At 45.9% G+C, this 21,991-nt stretch overlaps 1 protein-coding gene across 1 annotated transcript in view; it reads right to left on the bottom strand.

Annotated features, from left to right (window-relative positions):
- The window catches only part of NUAK1 (NUAK family kinase 1), a 92,814-nt gene that overhangs the window by 24,951 nt on the left and 45,872 nt on the right, over positions 1 to 21,991 (bottom strand). Inside the window, exon 3 of the mRNA XM_010601543.3 lies at positions 567 to 718. Within this exon, the coding sequence (XP_010599845.2) occupies positions 567 to 718 (152 nt within the window). The remainder of the gene's footprint in view (positions 1 to 566; positions 719 to 21,991) is intronic.

Raw genomic sequence — 21,991 nt, 5'->3', positions numbered from 1 at the left:
CAATTTTTAATAAGATAAGAAAATATTTAGATGCAAATATTAAGAGAAAAAAAAAGCAAGACACAAGTTCATAAAAAATAAATGCAATGTGGTTCTCTGGATGGGATCCCGGAAGAGAAGGTCATTAGTGGGCACATTGGTAAAATCTGAATGAATTCTAGATTTTCATTAATAGTAATGTACCAATGTTGGTGTCTTAGTTTTGACAAATATACCACTGTAACGTAAGAGGTTAACACTGGGGGAGAATCAGTAACGGCTGTTACGGGAACTCTCTGTACTATCTTTGATGCTTTTGGGTAAATCTAAAATTGTTCAAAATAAAATATTTAAACAGAAGATAAATGCAGGGAAGAGAAAGAGGAGGAAGATTAAAAGGAAACAAACAACAATGTCCATAGTGGGTTATCCCTGGATTCTAGAATTACAGGCGATGGTGATTTTCTTCTTTCTATTTTATAAGCTCTCCATATATACTACAGATAGCACCTTTATAACACAAAAAGAACCATGTCGTGCCATCCAAACCATTGGCAGCCAAAGCTGCTGGTCAGGCTCAGCCATACCTTGTGACAATAGTGCACAGCAGAGACAATCTGTCGGAAGAAGTGTCTGGTCTCCCTCTCGCTGAGGCGTCTCCGCTCGCTGATGTAATCATACAGCTCCCCTTTGCTCGCATATTCCATGATGATCACAATCTTATCTTTGTTTTCAAACACTGTGGGGGAGACAGCAATAAACAAACATCCAGTTTATCCAACAAGCTCACTTATGACTACAGTGGGCGCGAGAGAGGACAATGGAGATGTCACCGAGCAGGGTGCAAATAGCTACCCTCACGACACACATCAGTCCATTTAACATCACGAGGCATGTTGAGCAAGCTCCCCAGCCAGGAAGGCAATGACCTCAGTGTTATTGTTACAGACACAGCTTTGTTACAGGAGGGGACATGTGGCTCTCTTTTCTGAGACCCCACTCATTCCCTTTACTAGGGCTGTTTCTCACAACCCCTCCCACCAGAATCTCTCTCCTGTGGTTAGGATAACGGATTATGACAAACACTACCATGCTCCTTGGGTGGCCCAAACGGTTAAGTGCTCGAATGGTAGCCAAAAGGCTGGCAGTTCAAACACACCCCGAGGCACTTTGGAAGAAAGGTCTGGTGAGCTGCTTCTGAAAGGTCACAGCCTTGAAAACCCTATGGAGCAGTTCCACTCTGCACACCTGGGGTCGCCATGAGTCAGAACTGACTCAACAGCAACTAACAACAACAACATGCTCCAATAGATCTAGATACTTCTAGTCTGTGGGCCATACTTTGAGTTGCAAGGATTTAGAAACACACACACACACACACCCCCTACCATTTATGAACCATTTGATATGGGCCAGGGACCCAAATCTAACAAAGCCACTCTAACCCCGTAATGGGTGGCTGATCTTGTCACGTCTCTGCTCAGAACCTTCGAGACTTCCCTTCTCACTCAAGGAAACCCTGGTGGCATAGTAGTTAAGAGCTACAGCTGCTAACCAAAAGGTCAGCGGTTCAAATCAACCAGGTGCTCCTTGGAAACTCTATGGGGCAGTTCCACTCTGTCCTATAGGGTCGCTATGAGTCAGAATTGACTCGACAGCAATGGGTTTCTCACTCGAAATAAAGCCCTACATTGCTAAAGTGGGCTGCAAGGTCCTACATGATCTTATGGATGCTTCTTAGCCCTACTATATATTTGTCCTATGTATTAATTTGGATGCCCCCACTAGAATGTAAATGACAGCAGTGACTTGGTCTATTTCATTCACTGCTGTATCCCCAGCATCCAGAACAGTTCTCGGCATATAGTAGGGGCACAATTAATATTTATTAAATGAGTGAACTCAAAATATATTAAATGCGTATATATAAGAAAACAAAAACCTGTTACCATCAGGTTGATTCTGACTCATAGCAACCCTACTAGACAGAGTAGAACGGCCCCATAGGGTTTCCAAGGAGCAGCTGGTGGATTTGAACTGCCAAACTTTTGGTTTACAGCAATAGCTCTTAACCATTGTGCCACCAAGACTCCATATATAATTTATATGTATATATATAAATATCTGACAATCATAGTAAGAAACTATAGAGTACTTACTATTCACCAGGCTCATGTAAGGTTTTAAGTACTTTAAATGTATTAACTCATTTAAACCTTACAACAAACAATGAGGGAAATATTCATAATTCTAACGTTTGGCAGATGAGGAAGGAAGCTGAGACATAGAGAGGTTAAGAAAGTTGCAGAGCCTGCGATCAGTAGGGTCAAGATTCAAACCCAGGCAGCTGGGCTCCGGAAATCAGGCAGTGAGCCATGAGACCACACAGCCTCCAAGGAGCTGGCTGAAATCAGCTGTCTCTGGCTTCCAATGTGGACGAGAGCTGGACACCACAGGACCACTGCAATCACCTCGAGCTGGTTCTCTCCTCCCAGCCTCAAAGCTTTCTCATTGACCTCCACACCAACATGGATGCCATTTCCTAAAATGCTTGCGATCTTTAAACGCCTCTCTCTTCTCAACCCTGATGCTCTCTAGCAGTGGTGTTCAAATTCTACTAAGTCTCTGGGGTTCCAAGGAGATGGCCAGGGGCCCATGAACAGAGGTTGGGTGAAAGGAGTCCTCGTAGGATAGGTTCTGGGCCCTCAGCACCACTCCAACTAAAACCAAAAAAAAAAAGCAAACCTGTTGCCATTAAGTCGATTCTGACTAATAGCGACCCTATAGGACAAAGTAGAACAGCCCCATAGGGTTTCCAAGGAGTAGCTGGTGAATTCAAACCGCTGACCTTCTGGTCAGCAGCGAGCTCTCAACCAATACACCACCAGGTTCCGCTCCAACTAAAGCCACTCCATTTATGTTTTATACTTAGAACTTTCACATAAGATGTCCTTTCAGCAAAGACAAAGTAAGTAATAATTGTTTCGAAATCCATCACCCTCCAGAGAGCTGTGGTGGCGCAATGGTTAAGCGCTCAGCTGCTAACCGAAAAGTTGGCAGTTAGAACCCACCCAGCTGCCTTGTAAGAGAAAAACAAATAAAAAAGCCCATCGCCGTCAAGTCGATTCTGGCTCATAGCAACCCCACAGGACAGAGTAGAACTGCCTCCTAGAGTTTGAACTGCTGACCTTTTGGTTAGCAGCTCACCTTTTGGTTTAGCAACTGTAGCTCTTAACCACTGCGCTACCAGGGCTCCTGCAAGAGAAAAAACCTGGACATCTGCTCCCATAAAGATTACAACCAAGAAAACTCTATGGGCCAGTTGTATTCTGTCACTCAGGGTTGCTATGAGTCAGATATCCACTCAATGGCACCCAACAACAACAAGGGATATGGGCACAGGAACCTTTGTAGGGTCCTCCAGACCTCCCTGAAGGATCCCTGCCTGCCTATGTTCCTCCATCTAATTAGCTTCTACCACTCTCCTAAGACTCCCCAGGCACTGTAGTGCAGAACTGTTTGCTGCTTCTCACAATCCTACACACACACACACACACACGCATTCGCACTCTCTCTCTGCTGGTTCCCACCTCCTTGCTCTTCACCCCTGCTCTTCCTTCTGTCTTTACCCCGTCTGTCTTACCTACCGGGGAATCGCCATCTCATCAGTTAAGGTTGTATTCAAATATGGCTTCTTCACTGCCTCCCTTCGGCCTCCCACTATACAAATCAATACTTCCATCATTTGAACTGTGCACCAATTGTTAGTTTATACATACATTTCCCCTGGTTGGACTGTGAGCTCATGGAGAGAAAGCTAAAAACTTTAGTTTGGGGATCAAATACTCCTAAGTAAGCTTCCTGGATCTGCCTCTTATTTGCTGTGTGACCCTGGGGAAGTGTTTGCCCTCTCTGTGCCTCCGTTTAGCCAACAACAAAACTTGACTGATATTCCTAAGTACTTCTTAGAACTGTTAGAAGGAGTTGTTGATTTCAGGTATGTTTAATACACAGAACAAGGCCAGCAGTTACAGCATACATTCAATAATGTTGGCTATTATTGTTAGTATCAATATTATTGGACCCCAGAGCTCTGTACTGAGCCAGACACGCAGACACACTCAATGAGGAACTGAGCTGAACTGGAATCTGCCCCAGGCCTGGTTCTCCTGTCTTCCTACACCATGTCATTGGCTGCTAGAAACTCAGGCCCCTCCAGTTCCTTTTTGGCTCCTTCAAGTCCAGCCAAACGTCTCTGATAAAATTAAGGGGGAAGGAGGCGGGCAAGAAGGAGGGGAAGGAGAGAACAGCCAGATAAAATTGGCTGCTCCCGTGTCTGCTGGCCTCAGTGTACCCCGCCACTTTGGCCCCTGCCAGGGATTTCAGCCTGTATGCAGTTTTCATTAACAATAAACTTTGGAAGCTAGAAGGGCTGGCTCTGGATGGATGCAGGCTCCAAACATGATAGACCGATAAGCCCTGGAGGGCAGCGGGTTTTCTAATTTTAAAAAAGGGGGGAAGGTAGTAAGAGGGAAAGGACTCTGACAGGTAAATAAACATGGAGCCGCACACCACAGAGAGTCTGGTGCATCCTGACGGGAGGCCAAAGCCACTGGCCAATCCAGGGATACTCAAAAGGCGTGGGTCACTTGCCTCGTGTGGATAAAAGAATTGTTTCAGGGATTGAATTCTTCCCTTTCCAACCGGCTGATTTGGTATCAAGGAGACATAAACACAATTCACTTCAACATGGCTCAATACACCAAATGTTTTCTTAAGTGGCTGCCATCAGAGCCCTGGTGGCGCAACAGTTAAGGGCTCAGCTGCTAACTGAAAAGGTCAGGGGTTCAAACCCATCAGCCTGTGCAGGAGGAAGGCCTGGCTATCTGCTCCCGTGAAGATTAAGCCTAGGAAACCCTATGGGGCAGTTCTACTCTGTCACATGGGACTGCAATGAGTCAAAATCGACTCGAATCACCTAACAATAACATCAGTAAGCCCTGCTGGTCCTATTTCTTATATCCCAAATCCATCTACCTGACTCACCGACCCCACCACCCTTTGCTCGAGTCCCTATCCTCTCGTGCCCCAATGACCATGGTGCCCTCCTCAGTGGTCTCTGCTGTCATACCTGCCCCTCTATGGGCTATATTTGGAGGAGACTGGGAAGCCACGCCAAATGCACGTTCCATGAAGCGTTAGTCCTGCATGCAAGGTATTCTGCAGGAAAAAGGGTTCCGTCAAACAGAGGTAAAAGGTTTAGAAAATGCTAATACCCTACCACCCCTCTTGGAGAGGCCGGTTTCTTTAACTCAGATTTTTTATAGGTTGGCTTGGCCATTTACTGATATCCAAAGGAGCTCTGGTGACACAGTGGTTAAGCGCTCGGCTGCTAACCTAAATGTCAGCACTGCGAACTCACCAGCTGCTCTTCAGGAAAGACGTGGCAGTCTGCTTCTGTAAAGTTTACAGCTTTGGAAACCCTACAAGGCAGTTCTACAGGGTCGCAATGAGTCAGAATAGACTTGACAGCAATGAGTTTGACTGACATCCAGAGGAACTGATGTTCCCAGGGATCAGTCTGAGAAACACTGGATAAATGAGATGATATCCCAGTGATGAAATCAGCCCCTCAGTGTTGCAGGCAGGGCTGGTGGCAGCTGGTCAGAGCACCGCGCAAGTGGCCAAGCCTAGCTCTGGATCCCACAGGAAACAGCCCAAGTCTTGTGGTCAAAGCCAAGATCGTAACCCTAGATTTGCTACATTTGCATGTATCTCTGTTGGGTAGATGTGATGCCAAATTTGTGTGACTAAGTCTTATGTTCTTGCCACAACTCACGACCACTTTCCTCCATCATTCGTTTCCTCTCCTTGCATAATGCTCCTTCAGTAAACAGAACCAATATCACTGCCTTTTCTGTAAATGCTTTTATGGTCAACTTATGTGAAGCGTTTATCTGAGCATTTTGCTAAGTATTAGAGGTTCAAGTTCACCCAAAGTTACCTTGGAAGAAAGCCCCAGTGATCTACTTCCAAAAAAAAGTCAGCCATTGAAAACTCCATGGAACACAGTTCTACCATGTTTATGTTTTAGTTCTAGCCTTGGAGCATCTGTGACTCATCAAGGAAGCCTTGTAATGAACCTTCTTGAGGCCTTTCTTAATAACAGCAGCATTTGTTGAATGCCTACTGTCATGGATTGAATTATGTCCCCCCAAAAATGTGTGCATCAACTTGGTTAGGCCATGACTCCCAGTATTGTGTGGTTGTCTATTTTGTGATGGTAATTTTATGTGAAGAGGATTAGGATGGGATTGTAACACCACCGTTACTCAGGTCACCGCCCTGATCCAAGGTAAAGGGAGTTTCCCTGGGGTGTGGCCTGCACCACCTTTTAGCTCACAAGTGATAAAAGGAAAGGGAAGCAAGCAGAGAGTTGGGGACCTCATATCACCAAGAAAGCAGCACCAGAAGAAGAGCGTGTCCTTTGGACCTGAGGTTTCTGCGCTGAGATGTTCCCAGACCAAGGAAAGACTGATGACAAGGACCTTCCTCCAGAGCCAACAGAGAAAGAAAGCCTTCCTCTGGAGCCGGTGCCCTGAATTTGGACTTTAAGCCTACTGGACTGTGAGAGAATAAAATTCTCTTCGTTAAAGCCATCCACTTGTGGTATTTCTGTTATAGCAGCACTAAATGACCAAGACGGAATTTGGTACCAAGAGGGCGGGGCGCTGCTCTAACAGATACCTAAAATGTGGAGGCGGTTTTGAAACTGAACGGATAGAAAAGCAGCAGTGACAGAGGGCCAGGAGCAGCGACAGAGGGCCAGCAGCAGCAAAGAACCTGCAGCAGCAGAGGAGCGGCAGCAAAACCAGGAGACAGCGCAGGAACTGACCCACGGAGCAAGAGAGCTGAGTGCCTCTGCACAAGAGGGTTCCTGGTGTGGAGCAGGATGCTTCTAGGCACTTACCGGTAGAACTACAGAGCTTTGGAACACTTGCCCCAGCAGGGAAGAAGCAGGTGTGAGGCCCAAGGAGCCGAGAGGCCAAGAAACCAGGAAGCAGAATCTGAAGAGACAAGGAACACAAGAAGCTGGGCTGCCTCAATTTCAGAGGGTATGGCCGTGACCTCAGGGGTTTCAAAGGGTGGAACCATGGCCTCTGGTGTTTCTAAGGGTGGAATCACCACTCAGACGGACTAGGAGAATGGTGCACCTAAAGCCGAGGGAGCAGAGCTGCTGTCCCTGTGGGCTTGGAAGGTGGAGCTGAAGCCCAGGGCCAAGGGGGCCTCCACTCAGAATCCAGAGTGTGGCCAATACCTAGAGTTTGGAGGGCAGCGACATCGTGTAAATTGTCTCAGAGAGTAGAGGATTATTTTCAAAGCTTTGAGCGCTAATGTAATATGTTCTGCTGACTTGCTTGGTGCCTGTTACCCCTTCTTCTCCTTCAGTTTCTCCCATTTGTTATGGAAATACCTGGCTTCTGCCTGTTCTGCCACTGTACCCTTGGAAGCAGATAACTTGTATTCCAATTTCACAGATGAAGAGGAATTTTTGGATTTTGGACTTGGAGTTAAGACTTTTGCTATGATATGATGGGTTTTTTTTTTTTTTTGTATATTGCAAGGATGTGATTTTTTGGAGACCAAAGGGTAGAATGTCATGGATTGGATTATGTCCCCCCAAAAATGTGTGTATCAACTTGGTTAGGCCATGATTCCCAGTATTGTGTGGTTGTCCTCCATTTTGTGATGGCAATTTTTATGTTAAGAGCGTTAGGGTGGGATTGTAACCCCACCCTTACTCAGGCCACATCCCTGATCCAAGGTAAAGGGAGTTTCCCTGGGGTGTGACCTGCACCACCTTTTATCTCTCAAGAGATGAAAAGGAAGCAAGCAGAGTTGGGGACCTTATACCACCAAGAAAACAGCTGGGGAGCACAGTGCATCCTTTGGACCCGAGGTTCCTGTGCTGAGATGCTCCCAGACCAAGGGAAGACTGAGGCATCACAAGGACCTTCTTCCAGAGCCAACAGAGAGAGAAAGCCTTCCCCTGGAGCTGATGCCCTGACTTCGGGCTTCCAGCCTACTGGGCTGTGAGGGAATAAACTTCTCTTTGTTAAAGCCATCCACTTGTGATATTTCTGTTATAGCAGCACTAGATGACCAAGACACCTACTATGTGCCAGGCACTGTCCCAATAAGCCTTTTGTATGATTCATCTCGTTTAATCCATACAACAACCCGATGGCCTTGATCCTATGGGTATCCCCGTTTTACAGTTGAGAAATCCTGGGTACACTGAGGTTAATAACAGCCAGCGGCTACATAGAGAGCCTTAGCACAGCCAGACTCCAGACTCTGTGCTCTTTGCCACTGTGCTATTCTTCATATACCTTGACCTCCCTGAACCTCAGCTTCCTCATTCATCAAATGAGGGTAGTATAATTTCCTCACGTGGTTGCTGGATCTAGCGCCCTCCACACACTGGCTGGGCCAGTGCTCAATAATTGGAAGCTGCTCACATAATTACTTCATGTGCCTCTTAGGCAGCTCTGGCAAAACAAAAACCTAAAACTTTCCTCTCCCCCTGGCATCTCTTGTTAAAACATACTGTGGCCGCTGCGGCGACTTTTACGCAGGAAGGGACCTTAAAGATCATCTATTATTTTTCCAGAATAGTCCAGGATTTATAATGTATAACAGTAAGGCCCTGGGAATTCGTACTGACGAATAACCAGCTTCCGCACCCTTGGCCCAAAGCTCCTTGCCCACCATAAGGCCAGTATCAGCAAGGTGACAGGAACACTCTTGGCCATTCTTCTGGCAAAAAGGGCTGCTTCCCTTGGGCACTTTTACAACTGGATATTTATAAGCCCAGAAATCTTGTCTATGTTTATGTTATTAGTCACTAAGCAAAAGCTTATTTTCCACCAGTTGGGAAGGGTTTCCTTTCTGAAAAATGAAAGCTTGTGTCTCTTGGCCAGACAGTTTTACCCAGAAGCCCAACGGCTCCAGAATGGTAAGGAAAACCATGGCCCTTGACATGCCAGGCCTACCAGGAAAATGAAAACTCTGAATAGAAACTGAGCTCAGCCTGAGTCAGGCCAAAGCGCTGGGGCTGCATCCATTCGGTGCCAATCCTGGTTTCTGGTATAAAAGTAATTTTTTATGAAGGACCTACTATGTGGATGGGAGAGTCCCTGGGTGGTGCCAATGGCTAATGCACTTGACTGCTAACTGAAAGGTTGGAGGTTCAAGTCCACCCAGAGCCACCTCAGAAGAAAGGCCTGACAATCTATTTCTGAAAAATCAGCCAGTGAAAACCCTGTGGAACACAGTTCTCCTCTGACACACAGTCAGAGTCAACTCGATGGCAACTGGTAGTCGTGGTGGTACGTGGATGGCACTGGAGACACCAAAAGAAGCCTTGGCTAGGTTAACAGGGGGAGGAAAGACAGGCAGAGGGGCAGCAGGAAAGGAGACATGGGCCAGAAACAGAAAAACTACACGCAGTTAGCTGATGCCAGGGAGGAAGAAGACAAAGAAGAGGCAGGGTACGAGTGAGGCTTCGAATGCACACAAGGAGCTCTGGGGAAGTCATCTGACTAAACACTGCCAGGAACAATCAGAGGGATGAGAGCGAGGGACAGGGTAGCATCTCGAATCCTGAACCTATAGAACAGGTTTCAGGTTCACTTCTTTCTGGGAACCTTCCCAGACAATGATACGGCCCTGCCTAGAAACCCGTTGCCATTGAGTCTACTCCAATTCACAGCAACCCTACAAGTCGGAGGAGAACTGCTCCCATAGGATTTCCCAGGCTGTAAATGTTTACAGAAGCAGGCTGCCACATCGTTCTCCTGCAGAGCGGAGACCTTTTGAACCGTTGACCTTTTAGTTAGCAGCCAAGCACAATAACAATGTTGTAGTTGTTGTTGTTAGGTGCCGTCAAGTCGATTCCGACTCATAGTGACCCTGTGTACGAGAGAACGAAGCACTGCCTAGTCCTGCGCCATGCTCACAATCGTTGCTATGCTTGAGCCCATGATAACACTAGTTAACATTTATTGAGCAATTACTGCTAATTCTCAGAAGAATCCTATGAGGCAGGTACTAACATTATTAAAAAAATTAGTACTTTATAAATAGGAAGTCAGGGTCCAGGTCAAGAAAATACATTTCCAGCTCCCCATAAGCACCCCTAATTCCTCTTTCTGTCACTAAATACCTCCCCAAGGATAACTTCATATAAGCTAATATCACAGATCAGTTTCTCCAATATTTAATTTTGTAGAATGAATCACACAGTATATATTCATTTATGTCTGGCTTCAGTAGCTCAACATTAGATTTGTGAGAATAATCCATGACATTCCATGTAAAGACTGTCCATTCTCATGGCTGTAGCGTACTCCACTGTGTGAATGTACCACAGTTTATTTATCCATTCTACTGCTGATGGACACTTGGATTGTTTTCAGTTTGGGAGCCATGAAAAATAATGCTGCTGAAAACATTCTTATCCATGTCTTTTGTTACGCATTTGTATGCATTTCTGTTGGGTAGATTTGATCCCAAATCTGCGTGACTAAGTCTCATGTTCTTGCCACAACTCATGACCACTTTTCTCCATCATTCGTTTCCTCTCCTTGCACAGTGCTCCTTCAGTAAACAGAAGCAACATCACTGCCTTTTCTGTAAATGTTTTTATGAACAACCTATGTGAAGCATTTATCTGAGCATTTTGCTAAGTATGGGAGGTTTGAGTCCACCCAGAGTCATGGAACAAAGGCCTGGTGATCTACTTGCAAAAATATCAGCTATTGAAAACTCTATGGATCACAGTTCTATGCTGACACACACAGGGATACAAGAGCAGCATCAGATGGTCTTTACCCTCGAGAAGTTACTATCTAGTTGGATACGGCTAGTACTTAAAAATAATTTAAGCCCTAACCTTGGCACAGACATTAAGTACTTAGATGATCAGAGAGAAAGATCAGTAAGGCAAGCTCGAATGGGGCTGAAAAGAAACCTAGAGAAACCAGGAGTGGAACTGAACCATCAAAAATGAGCTGAGTTTTGCTCTTATTAGATGGTTTTATTACTGTTTCAGCATATCTTAAAATAGCCAAACTCTCCGCCTTTTCTTCCACTGTCCCCAGAAGGGCCTTCTTCCCAGACACCAACTTGAATTATTTTCCCTGTTTTCTGTTTATTTTCCATTTCAAGGGAGAGTAGGGATCGGTTGCTGTAGCAACAGATACTTCTCCAAATTAATTCTGAATTTCATCAGACGTTCGGTTTGACAGCCCAGTTCTGCCTTCTGATTGTCTGGCTTTCACAACCACACTAATTATCCAACTCCTAACGATTCCCTTCTGCTGCCCTCAAGGTTAATAATACAACTTGTATAGCTTGAGAAAATGCGTACTGTAAAAACAATGCTCTGGCCTGGGAGAAACGCGGATGAGTGAGGGGATCTTGGGATTTTAACCATCCACTGGCCATTCTGGAGGCTGACAAACTAGGTCATTTAGGAGAAACATGGGTTGGGGAGGGGAGGAAGAGGGGGTCAATGTATAGGATGCTACATGAACAGTGGGGTCCCTGGGTGGTACGCACAGTTAACACACTCAGCTATGAACCAAAAGGCTGGAGGTTCAAATGAATCTACCCAGAATCACATCGAAGAAAGGCTTGGTGATCTCCTTCTAAAAAATCAGCCACTGAGAAGTCTCTGGAGCTTGGTTCTACTCTGACACACACAGGGGGTCGCCATGAGTCAGGACTGACTCAACGGCAACTGGTATATGAAGAGTAGGTGATTAAAAATGGAAGATATCTTTCTGTGGCGTAAGGTCCTCTAGTATGTGACCTCAAGGGATGGTCGGTGTGCTGATTTTAAGCAAAAAGGCCAGGAGCCCAGGTGTGAACCAGTTAGAATTCTCTTCATGCCTTTGCTTTCTATGAAGTCCACCTCCTACATTATCTCCAGGATGTTGCCGGGCCTGTCTCTCCACGTGGAATCATTTATTACTTCCTTAACGGCCTCAGATAGAAGCACCTCTCCACTCCTAACGAGTGCTCTTTTATGAAAGGTCAGGAGGATCCTCACAGAAAATGAGCCTATTTTTTCATTTCAGAAATGAAGTGGTCTTTCCTTTGAAAGAATTGTCTGCAACCTAGTTAGATCCTTTTGTCAATACAAGCCTCGTTCTTCAAAAGTTTCCTCCCCAGACAAAATTCCAAATACCACATGGGCTTCACAAAAACAGCCCTGAGAGCCCTTGGGTGGAGAAGCCCGGGGCAGTGAGGGTGAGAAAATTAAATTGGACTGGCAGCCCCTCCATTGTCAATGAGTTGGTCAGAGTTGAGTTCATGTGTTTCCTGGTTTGGACAATGAAAAGCTTTTTAGTTCACTGATTTGTCTTTTCTTAAACTAAAACTCTTTTGGATGTTGGTTGGCATGGCTAAGGAGAACCACAGCCTGCCAGGCCACCCACTGCCAGCAGCAGAATCCAAAGAAGGTAAAAGAAATGGTAAGAAAGTACAAAAGCTACTTGCAGAAAAGGAGATGTAGAAAGCTTGCCAAGAACCATTCATCCCTGCTAAGATCACTAGTGCTATCTGGGGTCCAGTATCAAATTCTAGGAAGGAAAGAACATTCCCTTTAGACAACCATGTCTGAGGGGCATTTCCAAAGAAACCATGCAGTGTTCAAGGTAGAACTTAGGATTCTACTGACCATCACCACCCACTCATCATTCATGCCCCACCATCTCCCTGTTCACTCTCCCTGTTGTTCTGCCTCAACCTTCTTGTCCCTCACACACATACACACTCACGTGTGCACATGCACTCACACAATCTGGATCTGAGAGAGCACCCCACAATGGGTTGGAACCTCTCAGAACCTGACCCAGTGAACTTTTCAAAAAAGCATGCTCCACCCAATTCAAGCAGTTGAGTGCAGGAGAACCCCTCGGTGAAAACAACCTTAAGTCTTCCGCTCCTGAAAAACCCCATAGAGGGTTGTTATGGACTGAATTGTGTCCCCCAAAAATACGTGTTGGAATCCTGACCCCTATACTGGTGGATGTAATCCTATTTGGAAACAGGGTTTTCTTTGTTATGTTAATGCAGCCATATCAGTGTAGGGTGTGTCTAAATCTGATCCCTTCTGAATGAAGAACAGTAAAGACAGAGAAGCAAGCAAGCACAAATGGGGAAGACAGCTGCCACATGGAGATTGTCAGGGGACCAAGGACTCCCAACTACTAGAAGCTGAAATAAGCCAAGAAGGACCGCCCTAAAGCCTGCATGTGGGCTTCTATGCTGCACCAGTGTGAGAAAACAAACTTCCATCCTTTAAAGCCACGCACTCTGGCACTTCTGTTACAGCCGCATAAGGACACTGACGAGGGTTTTGCTGCAGGGCTTTATCTCATACTCACTACCTAGTCACCCAGGTGGAAAAGCCAAGCTTGTGGTCATGAGACCTCTGGTTCTAGCCACTGCCAGGCCTACCACCCATCTCAGGGGGGTTCAGTCATTCTGAGCAGTATCTTGTCAATTCTAAGTCCCAGTCTGCCTCACTGGGCAATACAGTACAGTGGTTAGGAACCTGACTTCTGGAGCCACGCTGCCTGGGTTCAAATTTAGGCTCTGCTACTCACCAGCTGGGTGGCCCTGGCAAGTTATTTAACCTTTCTGTGCCTCTGTCTCTTCATTTAAAAAATAAAGCTTCTACCTACATCTTCATCGTCAGGATCTTCAGAACAGTACTCGGCACACAGCGAGCACATGAATAAGTGCTGGCTGTTGCTATCAGGCAGGAGGTCTCAGCTTAAGAAAGGAGAACAAATGAAGGCATGCCTGGATCAAATCCAGGATTACAGATGTGGCAATGTATCTGCTATTGGCTGAACCCACACCTGAGATCACACTTGTGCCCTGGAGGCATGTGTGTGTGACTACAGGGGAGAGGATAGAGAAGACGGTGAAACTGCTGCTCAAAGACATCAAACAACTAGACAAAGTCACCCACATAAAGCCGGAGGGGTGGAGGCAACTCTCACTCTCTCAACTAGCTGTTCAAAGTCTCACCCGATGGTCCATTCTTCAGTCCCCAGTGGCGTTCCAAAGCACTGAGGGCATCTCAGAACCACAGCTACCAGGTGAACCCACCATCAGAAGGCATGAGGTGGGAGGGGGGATGCACATTTCCCAAATCAAAGAAGCCCAGACTCTGCATGTTAGAAGTTACAGTTCATCTAATCCCGTCTCCCTTTCAATGTCTAAACGGTTACTGGAGAGGCCCCTGGCCTGTGTTCTGTGAGACTTCCCAAGTGCATGCCACTGCCTGCTAAGCAAATTAAGAGAGCCATCCCAGTTGATTTCAAAAGACACTATATTAAATTGCACTCCAGTTTCTTTCTTTCTTTTTTCCTTTAAAAAATGAGCTTCAAGCGCAAGCGGTATTATTTAAGGCACTTTAAAATAGTGAATTCCAGGAAACCCAAGAGGGCGAGGCAGGACAGCAAGGGAGTCCCATTAGCTTTGAGTTGTTTTATTTCTAATCTCCAGCCACTAGAAAAATGACTTGGGTGTAATCAAAGGAAAACAATGAAAATAATACACTTGAAGGTCAAATAGCTAACTTAATAGGAAACTCATTAGAAACGAGGCTGGGCAGATTCACAGCTGAAGAGCTCTTTCCTCTGATTAAAAGTGAAGAAAACTCTCTGGTGCTGTGTTATTAACAGGGGCAAGTCCTTCATTTGGAGCCAGTCTGCAGGGATTTCATGTGGAACTAGCGAGTCTGGCAGTCAAGGGAGTGTATTCAAATGCTCAGCAATTCACCATGAGTTCAAAAGCGTAAACACAAGCATAACACACCCCTCTGCCAAGTTCAACAAACTGTTTCACGGGGCACTGAGTCCCTGATGAGGGCAGCAACCAAATGGCTAGCAAGTCAACCCAAGCCCAAAGGTTTCATTCATTCCTCATTGGTGTCCACTGCCAGGCACACGCTCTTCTCTAGAATTCAGTGTTGACAAAGGATCAGACCAAAACAAGTTTCTAGAGCAAAGCTCATTTCCTCTTGGTTGTAGGATGCAGTCCATATTTTTCAGCCTGACCAATTAAATCAGAATCTCTAGGGCTGAGGCCCAGGAATCAGCATTTTTTACAAACTCCTCATGAGAGTCTAACCCACACCTTGCATTGAGAATCACTGATCTAGGCAATCTGGCCTCAGCCTTCTCTTCTACTCCTCCCAGTAGGAGTTGAAACTCTAGCCAGAAAGAACCTCTCACTGATCCCTAAACACCTGCAGCAGGATAATCGCTGCCATTTATCAAACACTACCCAGCACTGTGCTTAGCAACTTTATTCATTCTGTCCTTGAATCTTCACAAGCTCATATATAACGTGGCTACCTATGGCTCCCATTTTATAATTACAGGAACTGAGCCTCAGAGAGGTTAAGATACTGGCCCGAGGTCACACAGGAGTAACTGACAAGAGTCAGCATTCAAACCTAAACCCATTTGGACTGCAAATGACATAATCACCCTACTAGGACAGTGTCTGGAACATAATAAGTGCTCAATAAATGTTCAAAGGAATGAACAAATGATTGAACGAATGAATGAGAACAGTGGGTGGTATTAATGACTGACTCCCTTGTTAGATCAATTCAGCCATCCCCCTGCCTTTGAAAGCGCTTAAATCAAGACTGCTTGCAAGTCTTCCTGCCTGAGAACCCTGGACTAAGTCTCCCTGGACCTGAGAAGAGAAACGTGCAGCACTTCCACTGTAGGTACTTCCAAATAATTAATGCTAGACGTGGAGTCACCTGCTTCTCCAGCGCAGTGGCTCTCAGACTTGGGCATGCATCAGTCACCTAGAGGGTTTGCTTTTACACCGGCTGTGTGTCCCTCCTCTAAGTTTCTGATTCAGCAGGTCCGGGGTGGGGTCCTGGTGATGATACGGCTTCTGGTCCGGGATCACCCTTTGAGATCCACTGCTCAAATGCATTATTAGGTAGTTATTCTCGAGGCTTCTATTTCAAGGCAAGGATGCATTTTCCAGAGGCAGGGGATGGGGCAGCAACAGCTTCTGACTCCGGGATCTCTGCTGGTTCTGTGAAAACTTCTTGACAAATACCCCATGGCCCACTGCCACTAGTTGGATGGAGGGCATGGAGGGGATGCCAGGTGATCCACGCCTGCAGTTCTCAATACAGGCTTTTCCAGACTCTGGCACTTGGCTTCTCCTTTGGCTGGATTTCTAAACCAGTTATCATGGAGTTGATGCCAACTCATCGCAACCATGTGTGTGTCCGAGTAGAACAGTGTTTCATAGGGTTTTCAATGTTGATTTTTCAGAAGGCAATCTCCAGGCCTTTCTTCTGAGGCACTTATGGGTAGACTCAAAGCTCCAACCTTTTGGTTAGCAGCCAAGCATGTTCACTGTTTGCATCACCCAGGAACTTACAGGCTGGATTTCAAGAGCAGCAATTTTTACCAGGAGGCTAGAGGGATATACCCTTCCAGAAAAATCTATCAGAATCTCAGGAAGCACAGGTAGCTTGCAGAACATTTTGTCATGTATATTTCGAGGAGGATGAACGAGCTTTTAACTGACAGTAAGCTCAACCAAAGTGTCTTGATGGTAGGAATCCAGGGGAATTTTCAAGAACATAGATTCTTTTAAGTCTTTCCATGGACAGCAGGTAAAAGGGGTTGAAAGCTCAAAGGGAGGGGGCATGAGATTCACTGGTTTATAAAAAGGAGGCATTTTTCTCTGACTATTTTGTTTTCACTTTGAGAAACTCTTCCAGCTTGTGAGAGATCACAGTTGACAAATGCCCATTAGGTCTGCTCTTTTCACCCAGAAAACCGGGGTCACACTTTCCTAAGATGGGAGAAGTGATGAAAGGATTTGCCAGTTCCATGCACACCACAGTGCAAAGGGCCCATAAAGAGATGTAATCTCGCATGGGCAAGAAGTGAGATTTCCAGGAACAAAAACCAAGGGCATAAAAGTGAAGGCGTGGACTGAATCTTCCCCAAGCCCCCACCTTCCCACTCTCACATGCTGGAATGTTACCACATGGGACGCTAAGATTCCCTAAAGTTGTGTGCAGCAAGATGTTCACTTTCGGGGCCTTGCAGATTGGGTCTCCTAGGCTTTCAAAGCGGAAATGGGGGCAAGACAACTCGCCTTTGATGTTTGAACTCGGGCCCTGAAATCAGAACCTGAGACAAAAACAGTTTTTATCTCTTCCATCCTAGGCAACCAAGTTGAAAGCCCTGACGGGCACTTCCTTTTCAGCTGTTCTTCCCATATTGTCTACCTCCCTGCTGAGAGAATGGAATTCCTTTGACTGGAAACAGGGGTCCATCTCTGAGATGGTGCCAGAGATTGCTTCCTTTCTTTTCTCTCTTGATTAGGTTACCCCAGTATTACACGCTGCTGTTGTTAGGTGCTGCCAAGTAGATTTCGACTCATAGCAACCCCACGTGACAAAGTAGAACTGCCCCATAGGGTTTTCTAGGAAACTCTGGTGGCACAGTGGTTATGGCTGCTAACCAAAAGGTCGGCCATTTGAATCCACCAGGTGCTCCCTGGAAACCCTATAGGGCAGTTCTGCTCTACCTTATCAGGGTTTTTTTTTTTTAAATCTTTACAGAAGCAGACCGCCTGGTCTTTCTCCCGTGGAGCAACTGAGTGGGTTAGCAGCCAAGTGTTTAACCATTGTGCTACCGAAGGTCCTTATCAAACACCAGAAGGTGTTTCTATCTTTTCATTTACTTAGCAGTACAAACCATTTCCGGCTTGTGTTTACACAGGGTCGACAAATTTGAGGGCTGATCACCTTCACCCATGGGTCAACAGGAGAGCAGCTCCAGGGTCTGGCTTGTCAAAGACACCTTTGAGAGGGATTATTTTTGAGATCTGGTGAACAGTGGGGTTGATTCAGTAAAGTCACGGATCTTATGGAGCTGCAGGTATTGTGGATAATATTAAAGAACTTACATTTCCGTGGTGTTCTGCAGTTTGGAAAACACTGAATCTATGAGTTTACCAGACTTGTGCTCGAAGCTTCTTCCTAAGATCCTGGCATAAATATGTTCTAAAATACCTACAAAGCCAGAGTTTAATGCTCTCACATACATAAGGCAGCAACCTCTGAAAGGTTAGAAATTCTCTGTATCACTGAGCCGAGGGTATCGTGTACCTCTAATTACGGGTCACTGCAGTTCATCAAATGACCTGGTTAGTATTAGAAGAACTAGCTTCAGAGTGTCACTGCCTGGGTTTGACTCTCAGATCTACCACCTACTGGTGTAACCTTGGAAAACATTTTGTTGTTGCTCTTAGCTGCCATCGAGTTGGTCCCCACAATATCCCATACACAACGAAACGAAACACTGCGTGGTCCTGCACCAGCCCCATGATCAGTTGCGAATCAGGGCACAGAAACGGAACTGGACCATTGTGATCTAAAGAATTTTCACTGGCTGATTCTCAGAGGTAAACTGCCAGGGCTTTCTTCCCAGTCTCCCTCAGTCTGGAAGCTCTGCTAAACCTGTTCAGCATCATAGCAACACGTTAGGTTGACGGACAGGTAGTGGCTATGCATTGAGGTGCACTGGCCAGGAATGGAATGGAACTGGGATAGAAGGTGAGAATTCTACCACTGACCCACCAATGCTTCCTTGGAAAATACACTTAACCTCTAAGGGGAGGCTTTCTTTACCATAAAAATAGGGACATTCATAGTGATGGATATGAAGATTAAATGAGATGATACATGCACAGCTCTAGCTACTTTCTTCCTCAGAACCTTCCAGTGGCTTCTCATCACTCCTGGTGTAAAGTCCGCACTTCTTCTTTTAGCTGCCGTGGTCAAGGTCTGCCCTCTCTCCAGTTTCTTCTCTCCTCCCACCATCCCCACTCACGCCCCCAGCCTCACAGTTTCTCTTGTTGCTTCCACAAACACAAGGGCCTCCCCTCCTCTGAGCATTGGCACATGCTGTTCCCTTTGCCTGGAATGCCCAGCTCTTTGTAGGGATCACCCCTCGCTTAAGAAGCCCTGGTGGTTCAACGGTTAAGCGCTCAGCTGCTACCCAAAAGGTTGGCGGTTTGAACCCACCAGTGGCTCTGCCTGAGAAAGACCTGAAAACTGCTCCCATAAAGATGACAGCCTAGAGACCCCTAGGCTGTAATGCAGCAGTTATACTCTGGCACACGGGGTCACTGTGAGCCAAAAATCAACTCGACGGCACCTAACCACAATTCCTCGCTTCATTCACCTCTCAATTCAGTAGAAACAGACACAGATAGGGTTTTCCTGGCCACCCCGTATGTTCACTTGTTTACCGTCCATCACCTCGCCCTTACTGTCGGCTTCATGACAACAGGAATCATGCTTTGTCCACCAATGTGTGCCATGTGGCTAAAACAGGCACTTAATTCATATTCTTTTTTTTTTAATGAATGAATTACTTTTTCTCTGGAACTATGACTGGTTAGTACAGTCCAAGACAGTATCTTACCTTCATAACAGCCCACAGTTCACTAACATCCAGGGTTAGGCACATTAGTGCTTTGTCATGTGGCTGCTGTAACTGTCCTTGCTGCTGCTGCTGTTTATGTGTGTGTGTTTAAATACACCTTTTTAGAGAAGTTTTAGGTTTACAGAAAAATTGCACAGGAAGTACAGAGTTCCCATATGCTCCCTCCCCCCCGAAAATAGTTTATCCTATTATTAACTTCCTGCATTCACGTTAACAATTGATGAACCAACAATAATCATTAATTGAAGTCCACAGTTTACACTGGAGTCCCTGACTGGTGCAAATGGTTAACGCATTCAGCTGCTAACTGACAGGCTGGAGGTTCGAGTCTGCCCAGAGGCGCCTTGGAAGAAAGGCCTGGAGCTCTAGTTCCAAAACATGAGCCAGTGAAAACCCTATGGAGCACAGTTCTACCCCGAGTCAGAATTAACTCAGCAGCAACCGGCAACATGAGCTAGTTTACATTAGGGCTCATTCTTTGGGCTGTACAGTCCTATGGGTTTTGACAAATGCATAATGTCATGTCTCTACCATTCCAGTACGATGCAGAATAGTTCCACTGCCCTTAAATGCCCTGTGCTTATTTCTTTTTATCGCTGAATAATGCTCCAGTGTATGGATGGACCACAGTTTGTTCATCCATTCACCTATCTAAGGATGTCTTGATTGCTTCCAATTTTTGGCAATTATGAATAAAGCTGCTATAAGCATTTGCGTGCATGTGTTTGTGGACATAATTCTTCAATTCATTCGGGTAAATACCTAGGAGTGTGATTGTGGGATGATACGATAAGCCAAGATTTAGCTTTGCCATGTGTTCTTTATGAAACCTTGGTGGCACGGTGCTTAAGCGCATCGTTGCTAACTGAAAAGTCAGTGGTTTGAATTCCCCAGCTGCTCCAAGGGAGAAAGACGTGGCAGTCTGCTTCCATAAATATTTAGAGTTTTGAAAACCGTATGGGGAAGCTCTACTGTCTTATAAGGTCACTATGGGTCAGAATTGACTCGATGGCAATGGGTTTTGGGTGTGTTCTTTACATCAAAGAGGTCTTCACTTAAGAAGAATTGTAAAGTTCTTTAAGAGTATCTATTCCCTCGGCTAATGTCCAAACAGCCACTTAAGTGCCTGGGCACTGGTTTTTCACTAAGGAAATTAATGCATTTCTGGACTCAGCTCCAGATTGGCCTATCAAACAATCAATCAGCTTTCAGAAAGAAAGCCAAACCAAACCTGTTGCTGTCAAGTCTATTCCAACTCATAGTGGCCCTACAGAACAGAGTAGAACTGCCCCCATACTGTTTCTAAGGAGGGCCTGGTGGATTTGAACTGCCAACCTTTTGGTTAGCAGCCGTACCTCTTAACCACTACGCCACCAGGGCTTCCTCCAAAAAGATGGCTCCCCTTCTGCGCTGAGAGGCATAGAAACTTGCATATTAGCTCACAGACTTGGGTCCCATCACCATTGCTCCCACCCCAGTGCTGGTGCCATGCCCCAGGGTTGTGGCAGCAGCAGCAACATCAGGCCTGAAAAGCCCAGGCTGAGGAGGATCCTGAGGGACAGAGAAGGAAACACGATCAGAAATACAGGCTGAGGCCTGGCAGAGGAAGAAACAAAATGGAGTCAGGAGAACCTCTGTGCCAAGGCCATCAACTAACTGTGATACCTAGCAAGTCACTAACCTTCCAGAGCCTCAGTTACCACAACTGCAAAATGGGTACACCTGGCCAGCCTATCCCACAGGTACACTGTGGGGGGATTAAATGAGGCTAGACGTAACAGGGCTTTGAAATGATAAAGAGTTCTACAGATGATGTCGGAGGGAGCCTTGGGCTCCTGTGGCCGCAAGGCAGACAAAGTCACGGGATGCAGGGATCATGGGGTCACAGTTAGAGGTGTAAGAGCTGCAACAGAATCTCTGAGATCTCCTATCCTACCCCCTCAGGAAGGGAGCACAGTGGCCCTCCTCCACAGTTATTTAGAGGATATGGGAGAAACAGAACTTGCGTGGGGGAAGGAAAAGGGAATAGAACAGAAACCAGAGATCTCTAAGAAATTAAAAGAAAAAAAGGCCACATTTAAGTCCCTGGGAGTTTTCTGGATAAAAACAATACCTTTTGTTTGTATAGTATCCCACAGGACACAAAACACTTTACAGCAGTGGTATTTTTCACCTATTTGAGGTCAGGGATCCCTTTGAGAATCTGATGAAAGCTACGCGCCCTACGTGTGTTACATGCACGGGACGTATAAAACAGCATCGTCCAACAGAGCGTTCCACAATGACAGAAATGTTCTACAACTGCACTATGGGAACCACTAGCCCCATGTGGCTAGTGAGCACTTAAAATGTGGCCAGTGCAACTGAGAAACTGAATTTTTTTTAATTAATTTTAATTTAAATATAAATAGCCACCTGTG

This window comes from Loxodonta africana, chromosome 4 (assembly GCF_030014295.1).
Source record: "Loxodonta africana isolate mLoxAfr1 chromosome 4, mLoxAfr1.hap2, whole genome shotgun sequence".
NCBI lineage: Eukaryota > Metazoa > Chordata > Mammalia > Proboscidea > Elephantidae > Loxodonta > Loxodonta africana.
Note: the sequence above shows the minus strand (reverse complement) of the source record. Positions and strands in the feature narration are given on the sequence as shown.